This window comes from Triticum urartu, chromosome 6A, assembly GCF_056163025.1.
Source record: "Triticum urartu cultivar PI428250 chromosome 6A, HENAU_Tu73, whole genome shotgun sequence".
NCBI classification, from domain to species: Eukaryota; Viridiplantae; Streptophyta; class Magnoliopsida; order Poales; family Poaceae; genus Triticum; species Triticum urartu.
Window position 1 is genome coordinate 465,797,217 of NC_141878.1, and position 9,741 is coordinate 465,806,957.

The following is a 9,741-nucleotide window of genomic DNA, read 5'->3' on the forward strand; positions in this document are numbered from 1 at the left end:
GAGTTCAGTTAGAGGTTTAGCAACCTTGAAGAAATTCTCGACGAAGCGGCGGCAATAGCTCGCTAAGCCAAGGAAACTCCGAACTTGCTTGACCGTCTCAGGTGGAGTCCAATCAAGGACGGCTTGAACTCGCTCGGGATTGACAGCAATACCCTTGCCAGAGATTACATGGCCTAGATAGGTCACTTCTGGCAACCAAAATTCACACTTGGAGAATTTGGCATAAAGGCGATGCTCTCGAAGTTTCATCAATACCAGCTTTAGATGTTCGGCATGTTCCTCTTCATTCTTGGAGTAGATGAGTATGTCATCGAGGTATACCATGACAAATTTATCCAAGTACTTCATGAAAACCGAGTTCATTAACCGAGAGAAGGTAGCTGGGGCATTGGTTAAATCGAAGGACATGACGGTGTACTCGTATTGGCCATAACGAGTAACAAAGGCCGTTTTGGGAATGTCCCCGTTTCTGATTTTGATTTGATGGTAGCCCAACCTCAAATCCATCTTGGAAAAGACTGAGGATCCAGCGAGCTGATCATACAGATTGTTAATCCTGGGAAGCGGGTATTTGTTCTTGATGGTGACCAAATTGACAGGCCGGTAATCCACAACCATTCGATCCGTTCCATCCTTCTTCTTGACGAAGAGGACGGGGCCAGCCCAAGGAGAGGAACTAGGACGGATGAAACCCTTTTTCAAGGACTCATCGAGTTGGTTCTTAAGCTCGACTAGTTCTAAGGGTGCCATCTTGTAGGGTCTTCTAGAAATTGGAACGGTTCCTGGAACAAGGTCTATCACAAACTCAACATCCCTGTCAGGTGGAACACCTGGCAGTTCTTCTGGAAAGACATCCGGAAAGTCTCGGACTACCGGAACATCCTCAAGGTCTGGAAGGGGGTTGGCATTTAAGGAGTAAAGCTGGCGCTTGGCCACTCGAGTTAAGACATTGACTGTCTTGCCCGATGGGTGAGTAAGTTGAACGGTTCTAGTGGCACAGTCGATCTTAGCATAATGAGCTGACATCCAGTCCATACCCAAGATGATATTTATGTCCGAGGACTTGAGAGCTATTAAGGATGCAAGGAAGACAAGTCTATCGACAAGAATTTCGTTTCCATGGCTTACTCTAGAAGTTTGCCATCTAGAGCCAGGAGTTTGAATTTCCATGGTAGAGGGCATGTCACAGAATGTCGTGTTGTGCAATCGAGCATAGTTCTCGGATATGAATGAATGAGATGCTCCAGTATCGAAAAGAACAGATGCCGGATGGCAGTTAACAAGGAGCGTACCAAGGACGACGTTGGGATCCTCATGAGCCTCCTCGGCTGAAACATAGTTGACATGGCCACGGGCAGTGGTGACCGGCTTGGCGTAGAATGTCTTTCCCGCGGGCTTACCACGGCCAACGGACTTTCTAGTCTGAATGGGGTTGTTGTTCTGGGGACACTCTCGACTATAGTGACCCGGCTCTCCACACTTAAAGCATGTCACCACGTTGGGGTGTGGAGCAGCATTAGCAGTGGGGCCACCATAGGGCTTGGGCGGTGCAAATTGCTGGTTGGGACGAGGCGCCTCAAAGGATGGCCTCGGGATGAACCTGGGTGGCAGTGCCGTGCTTGGAATCCACACCCGGCGCTTCTGAGTTCCAGGGCCGGATGAAGAGCCAAAATCACGGGAGTGCTTGCGTGAAGCGTCATAATCAGTCTGGCCTGTCTCAGCACTGATGGCTTTATTGACCAACTTCTGAAAGGAGGTGCACTCGTGCAGACGAAGATCCCGGCGAAGCTCAGGGCTAAGTCCCTTGCGGAACCTTGCTTGCTTCTTAGCGTCAGTAGATACCTCTTTGGGAGCATAGCATGCCAGATTTCCAAATTCACGACTATAAGCATCCACAGTCAGTATTCCTTGGGTGAAGTTGCATAACTCCTCCCTCTTGCGATCCATGAGACCTTCCGGAATGTGATGCTCGCGGAAAGCCTCACTGAACTCAGCCCAAGTAGTAACTCGGCCGACCGGGCGCATAGCTTCGAAGTTTTCCCACCAAAGGCTAGCAGGGCCTTCGAGGTGATAGGCAGCATAGGTAACCTTGTCGACTTCGGCTACGTTGGCAGAACGCAGCTTGTGAGTGATGCTGCGAAGCCAGTCATCCGCGTCGAGGGGTTCGACGGAATGGTTAAACTTTGGTGGGTACAGCTTGATAAAGTCATTGATTGACACCAAGTCATTTCGTGGGTGGCGTGCAGTGTTCTGCTCAATCCGCTCTAGCAGGCGGTTAGTCTCACGCTTGTTTCTTTCCGCCTCCAGCATTACTTCGGCCAGAGAAGGCGGGTGAGGCAGATTTTCACCTCTAGCTGCACTGGCTTCCCCCTGCTCCGAGGCAGCAGGGTTGCTGCGGGTGTTGACCATCCTAGGAGAAAACAAGACAATGGTTTAGATAAGGATGGCTCAAACTTAGCAAGGAAGTGCAGAATGTAATGGATAACACGGAATGCAGAGATGTTCATCCGTATGTCATGGTAATATAAAACTGCCATATATATACCAACGGTCATACACATCATACATAGTTTAGTACAAGCCCAGGCTACAGTACAACTATGATGAAAGACGTTACATCTCATCGGAGGCATTCCAAGCTCCTATACATTATTTGTCTACACCTCCGGAATTGATTACACACAAAGTCATATTCCACAAGTCACGCAGGACAGTGGAGATACAACTACTACAATACTAGTGGCACTACTACTAACTCAGACAGCTCCGTAGTAGTCCTCGTAGAAGTCACCTCCATAGCCTGGAAGTTCAACGTGACCATCCGGGAACAGACGGTCCTGAGGAGCCTGTGGACCATAGGGGCTAGGATGAGGTCTTGGACCAACAAACGGTGGCCTGCGGGGACCACGGGGTGGGGTGATGCCTCCCACATCACGCCAATCCACCATGTCTGGCAAAGCAGATCTCACAGGATACAGATCCCTTGTATCCATACATCCAGCTTACATCGCAGGTGCAAACCGAGTCAATGTGGCCCAATGATCAGCACGGGTATTGAAAAGCTCCAGCCTCAAGGCCCGATTCTCTCGGTCCTTATCTTCGAGCATCTCGGCAGTGGTACGAGTTAATGAGTCCTCCTGAGTGGAGTCAGCATAGATAGCCTGAAGATACCCTTGCTCTCCCGGAAGTGAAGCTGGCATGTAACGGAAGTCGGTGTTCCGAAGCAGGCCAGTCCGGACTCGCAAGATGGTCATCATGGAATAGGCAGCATCCTGCACAGCCATCTCAACACTAACCCCGAGTCCATAGGAATAGTGAAGGGGCTCGGTAGATCCAGGATAAGAAGGAAATATCCTGACGGTGCAGAGATATTGGCTTTGATTAAAGTCGCGGAACTGCTCTTCGACGGTGTATTCGGGATACCAACGGTAGCCCGTCTCGATCATTACCCGGACTAAAATAGCAGTATGACCGGGCACGTCAAGGCACCGGGTCAGGCGAACCACTTGGTTTTGAACACGGTTGGCCATCTGAAAGCACAACCACAATGCAAAGACATCAGAATTTCTAGGGAAAATTGGACAGCATAACAGCTATAAATGCTCAGAAAAAGATTTGAGACATCCACAACAGTTCGCAATACCACTCAACAACATCATATCAAGGTTCTGATCCAATTAGAAACATACTAAGAATAGTAGAAACTAAACTAGGACTTGTAACAACAATCCTATAAGCTACTACGGATTAGTAACACGTGAACCTGATAGAAGAAGAGAGCCTAGTCCTTAACCCATGTTGAATGAGAAGAGAATGACTCAGATCAGAGGCATAGGGTAAAGGAGTAAAAGAGCCTTACGTTCCCTCCCACAATCAATTTCCCTACATATAACTAAAGCATTTCTAGACTCGACATCGACCAGCTTGGCTCAACGAACCTACAGGCAGTCCAGCTCTGATGCCAACGCTGTCAGGACCCCAATTCCAAGTCACATCGATCTAGCCGGTAACACCTCATATCACTTTGCGGCCTCACGCACGGTATCCCACGGGTGTCGCCTTACCATGGCCCGGGACCGTTTGCGCCTTTTGGCTTACGTATATGATAGTGTCGCTAGCATCCATATGACAGAGAACCCGAGCCGACATGGCTAGTCATGAACCCAAAGCGGCATAGACCTATGGAGACAGGCATACATGAATCACATCGAGCATGTCGGTTATCAGCGATTGATTCCGGGCTGTAGCACTAGGCTAACAGGACTCCGGGGAACCCGGGCTGTAGCAGGCTAGGCAGGACACCGGAAGTCATAGCGTGACATTTCCCGAAAGGGACAGACATAGGAACGAAGTGAAACACATGCTGGCCAGCCAAGTGTCCTGAACAGTAGTGCTAGGCTAGCAGGACTCCGATGAACCGGGCTGTAGCGGACTACTATGGCTCGAGGAACACTAGACTACATTTCCCCATAAGAAAGGCTGCCAGGGATAAACAACTAGATTGTCGGATCCCACTCATACCAAGCATTTCAATCATACACACAATATGCCCGATATGAGTACATACAACACACTACAAGAAATATGTCAAGTTATGACCACCACTATTGGTCACTGAATGGTCACAATTTTCCATTTATGACCTTTTTGTGACCAAAAACATAAGGTCAAAAGCTGGGCGTCGTAAACTGACTATAGCGACCTTTTTTCTGGAATGGTCGCAAACGTTTATGACCAAAATATGTCCACTGTGGCGTTTTGGTCACTAGCAACCTCTCCAGGCCACGTAGGCATCCAGCGTGGCAAGCTGATGTGGCACAAGATTCAGCCCGGTCCAATTCGGTTTTCTACATGGGCCTAGCCGAACAATTCGGCCTTTTAATGTATTTTTTCTGTAAGTTACATGGGCCAAGCCCATTTCAGCCTTTTATTTATTTCTGGGTCAAGTCTTTTAACATTGTTTGGGCCATTATATTTTGGAGCTGGTCCCACTTGTCATCTTCTCACACATTGGGCCCACTTGACAGAAAATTCAAAAATGCTCAGATTATTTTCATAAGTGGATCCCATAAGTCAGGTTTCCATTCCACACGTTTTCAAATCACATACATAATCATTATTTCAAACGGAACAGTACAGATGTAGTACGTCAAATAACACTAAGTCTACTACAATTTGTACATAGTTATTACAACCCAGATATGCCTACTATTACAATATTGCAATATTTACATTCTATTACAATCAAACAGAAGAGACGGCTCTTTGCTGAGTAGAGCTATATGGTTTCAATCTTCAAATTTTGTAGACCTCGAGCTCCTGAACACAAAGACAAACATCATTAGAGATTAGAGTGTACACATGCTAGGAATAGCATTGGTTAAAATAACTAATAATCACATGATGAAGTCCTAGAATGAAATTTCAGTAGTGACCAGATCTAGATCTATAGGAAACAGAACAGCCACGACAAAATCCTAACCAGAATGCATTTAATAAAAATGGATTGCATCTGGTTACTGTAGTTCAAGCTAACGACATGAAGGTTCCATCAAGCAATGATCAACTACTCAAAACCATTCCGTGCTTTGCAAAGAAAATACTAGATGAATCTCACTAACAAGAGCACTAGGCGATTAATAGAAGAAGTAATCAGCAGATGACACAATAACAGCAACATATTCTGGTTAGAGACCAATTATCTAGTGGGTATAATATTTGATTACTTCAAGAACAGATTCCGGTTGGAACAAATATATGATAAAGCAACAGATTCAGCCAACTTCAAGAGACCACAAGAGCATCAATCAACAACAGGTATAGTATAATATTTTAGAGACCAATTTTAGAAACATATTTTAGAGACCAATTTTATATCAGAACACTAGATGTTTGTGATGCATCTTCGAGAACCACAAGAACACTAGATATAGTAGAATATGATTCCAGGAGTATAATGCTAACCACAAGAGCATCAATCAGCAGCAGGTATACATCAAACTATCTACTAGACATCATCAGGATAGGAAGGGTCACCTGACATATTGAACTCGATGCTGCAGCAGGCCGATGACGTGGTCGTACAGAGCAGGCCCTTTGTGGCTGGCTAGATGCGCCCCTCCTCCTCCTGCTCCTTGAGCAGGACAAGGATGAGCTGGTACAGAGCATGCAGCTCCTCCCTAAACCAGAAAGCACACAAATCAGTATGCACAAGTGTTGGACCTTCAAATAAGGAGACTTGAATTCACTGGTAAGCATTAGCGGAACTAATATATATTTTTGCATTATCTTAGTGTATCTCTACATCACATAGATTCACCCACTCTATCACTACCAATTCTACTACACATTAAGAATGGAATGATGCTAATCTATTGAGGGAAAGGATCTGCTCTCATCAGCAGTGGTGTTGCTCCTAGGCCAGGTGAGAGGAGTCAAATCATTTGCCAAAGTCAGAAAGCTGGTAGGAGCATTTAGGAGATGTTAGCACACACACACACACACACCAGGATATGTTTGCTTCACTCAACTTGACATAATATAGCAGCATGCAAATACAATGGATCTACAATGGAGAAGGATGCCATGCTGTGGCTCCCATATTAGCCCACTAGCCAGACGGCACAACTACAGTAACGCAAATGACCCCAGTTATGTAGTTATGGTATCTTGTATCCTATAATTGCCAGTTTTATTAGATAAGCTGAGATCACAAAACATAAGCAAGACAAGAACTGCTAGTCTTGGTATCTTGTATCCTATGATGCCAAAGAGGATTGATGGAGGCACACACATATCATAAACAAGTATGCACAGATTATGATTGAAATCTTGCTAGAAGGCACTGCCGAGGTTGTCTTTCACCGTCATGGTGCTGATCTTCCCCTGGACAAGGGCCGACCTCCCTGCATATCCTGCACAGTGTGGTCGCACAGTGGATCAGAGATTGACCGAAATTCCGACGATAGAGGACTATCACATCGCTCTGTGGTAGATCACCTGATTTGGGCCTGCCACGTTGAGCACTTCTTTTCCTTTGTGGAGTAAGGACGACCAATGCATCACAGAATAGTTCTACATCACGTACACATCATGCTTGGAAGTAGCCCACATGATGTTCCTCAGCCGCACATGTACAAGTATACGGTCAGTGCGTTCGTACCAGAATTCTTCTTAAAACTCTGCAGAAATACAATGATGCAAATGAGAGCCATTTTATTCAAGCACACCAAATTCTACTGCGATAACAAACAAGATCGCCCGATGGAGGACATAACAGTGAGCTTCTGTTAAAATTTCTCGGGTAATTACAACTATGTGATTCTACTGTTAATCTAGATCTCCTTCAGGTTTTGATTCATTTAATCAAACAATAGAACACAACTGCTGGAAACTGTTAAGACATACATATTATGTGCACGCCAAAAAATAGCAGATCTGTGAAGGGGGGTGTCTATTAGCAAATTTTGGTCTAAATACAACTTAGGCAGGCAAATGCTTAGTGTAACTAATGAACTGATGTTGTTTGCGTTTCTGAACTTTGCTAAATGAACTCTAGACGAATGCACATACTATCGTTTCTGAACTTAATCGTGGCAGTCTTTTATCATTACCCAGCCTCCGACAACAATAAGCTCACTAAAAAAGCATTGTTGAGATCTCTTTTAACAGACTAGTAGTAGAAATTTTAAAAGGGGAATGCTGTGTTAATACAAGTCTAGAAACAAGCCGTGATTAAACTATCCATCGCTCATAGATTAATAGACTAGTAGACGGTACTCCCTTGTTGAAACACATTAGCATAGTGATATAATATCTCTAAATGTACCGAGCATTCCTTTAGTCAACTACTAGCTCAGGCTGAAATTTAAGTGAAGCAGATTCACAAACCAAACGAAAAGTATGAAATGATACCCTTTTCAGTTTATGTGAAGTAAACATAACACTTTAAGCTTCGCTGCCTACATGACTACATCACTAACTCGATGGCATGTGTAGTCTATTGCGCCACAATGAACACCAATCTCACCAGCAGGCGGCTCCGAAGATGGTGTGGAGGTGTTCCACAAGCTGGGCGCAGAGGGGAGGGTGGCTGGTGGAAGAAGTGGAGTTCGTGTACCCTGCACAAGAGACAAGATGAGGAGTGAGACCGGGGAGAGCAGCAACAGTAGGGGAAGGGAAGGACAGAAGGAGATGCATACCTTGCCTAGGAGCTGCAGCATGCGCTCATCAGGGAAGTAGGGGCGGTCGGACATGCTGCAAGAGGCCATCTCACCCACGCTCGCTCTCCTCCACCTTCATCTTCATCTTCGGGGCCGAGGCAACAAGCAGCCTGCCATCTCGGCCCGTCTTCACCTTCGAGGGCATCACCTGACTGCAGACACATCGAACAGGGAGGGTCACGCATATGCATAACGCCCAGCGAAATCTCAAGCGAATCAAACAAGAGCAGCGGAGATCTGGCGACTCACCAGCCCAGGGAGCAGAGGAGATCTCGGACAGCGCGATGCCGGCCTTTAGCAGCTTGGACACCGCGTCGACGACCACCGCCTCCATGGTCGGCCCCGCGTCATGACCCCGCATCGACGACCACCGCGTCTCGAAGATCCTGGCCGCGACCTCCTCGTTCTCTGGTGGCAAGTTGGATCTGGGAGTGGGGAGAGGATCTAAGGTGGGGAGGGGAGGTGTGGCGGAGGTGGGTGGCAGCGAGGGGAGGGGTGGGTGTTGGCGGGGGAGGGGTGGGTGGCGGCGAGGGGAGGGATCTGGATCGGGGAGCGCTGGGGTTTGCTGCATGGAGCACTGGGGTGTGCGGGGGAGAGAGAGGAGGGGATGAGTGGTGTGACCGGCGGAGGAGGAGGAGACGGTGGGGAGCTTGGCCTTCTTCATGTGCGGCGGCGCGGGGAGGCGGGGGAGGGCAAGGAGGAGAAGGGCCGCTTGGGGTCGCACGAAGCAGATCCCCAAGTGCATCGTGCGGCGGCGGCAACGGCGAACGATGGAGGGATGCGGTGGCCGCCGCGGGGGTTTTGGGGGCCGGGCCGACGCCGTCAAGTGCTCGGAACGGGGGAGAGCGGCCAGGGGATGGATGTGGATGGCGGCGTGATGCAGGAGGGCGGGATGGCTAGATGGGTGGCGGCGCGATGCGAGGGGAGGGAAGGGGTCGGGGTGGTGGGTGGGTGGGAGACGAGGGCAGGGGATGGGTAGATTTTTTTAGGGCAAGGGGTTGGATGGATGGATGGATGGCCGCCACGTCATCGATCCGGGTGAGAGCTAGTTCCACCAATGAGAATAAAGTAAAACAAATTGTGTTTACATTTTTGTTTTCTTCTACTTTTTTCACATTAATAGGTACTAAAGTACCTATTTAATTTTTCTAAAAATAATTTATAGATACTAAAGTATATATTTCATCAGAGATACTCTGAAATGTTTGTAAGATTCAATGCCTAACTACCGAAATTTCATTTTTCATTTTTCGAGTGTTCAAAATGAGTTTTTTTATGAAGTACCTACTATATATTTATTGTAAAATTGGACCAAATCAATTTTCTAAAATACTAGGCCATGTTTAATGCACAATTGACCAAATGGTTGGGTGTCAAAAGTTTTGATCCACCTCTGGTGAAAAAGACAAATTGCCGTCGATTCAGTTGGAAACGGGTCAAATTTGAACTATAGCTGCCTCATAGTTTGCTCTTTATTTTTTCCAAAAATCATTTCTAGGTACATAATTATCTATTTAAT

The 9,741-nt window shown here is 46.9% G+C and overlaps 1 protein-coding gene across 2 annotated transcripts; it reads right to left on the minus strand.

The window, feature by feature from the left end:
- Positions 1–5,064: 5,064 nt before the first annotated feature.
- On the minus strand, positions 5,065–9,159 carry LOC125512442 (uncharacterized). 2 transcript variants are annotated; one of them, XM_087528338.1, is made up of 7 exons: positions 8,472–9,159; positions 8,202–8,370; positions 8,030–8,120; positions 7,000–7,125; positions 6,794–6,914; positions 6,037–6,179; positions 5,065–5,319 (listed from the first exon to the last, which is right to left on the minus strand). In XM_087528338.1, the coding sequence occupies exons 1-2, from the start codon at positions 8,965–8,967 to the stop codon at positions 8,207–8,209; spliced, it is 660 nt and encodes a 219-aa protein (XP_087384464.1). In that variant the 5' UTR covers positions 8,968–9,159; the 3' UTR covers positions 5,065–5,319; positions 6,037–6,179; positions 6,794–6,914; positions 7,000–7,125; positions 8,030–8,120; positions 8,202–8,206. The 2 variants fall into 2 exon arrangements, with proteins under 2 accessions (XP_087384464.1, XP_048533494.1); XM_048677537.2 differs by having other exon boundaries at positions 6,037–6,914.
- Positions 9,160–9,741: the final 582 nt, after the last annotated feature.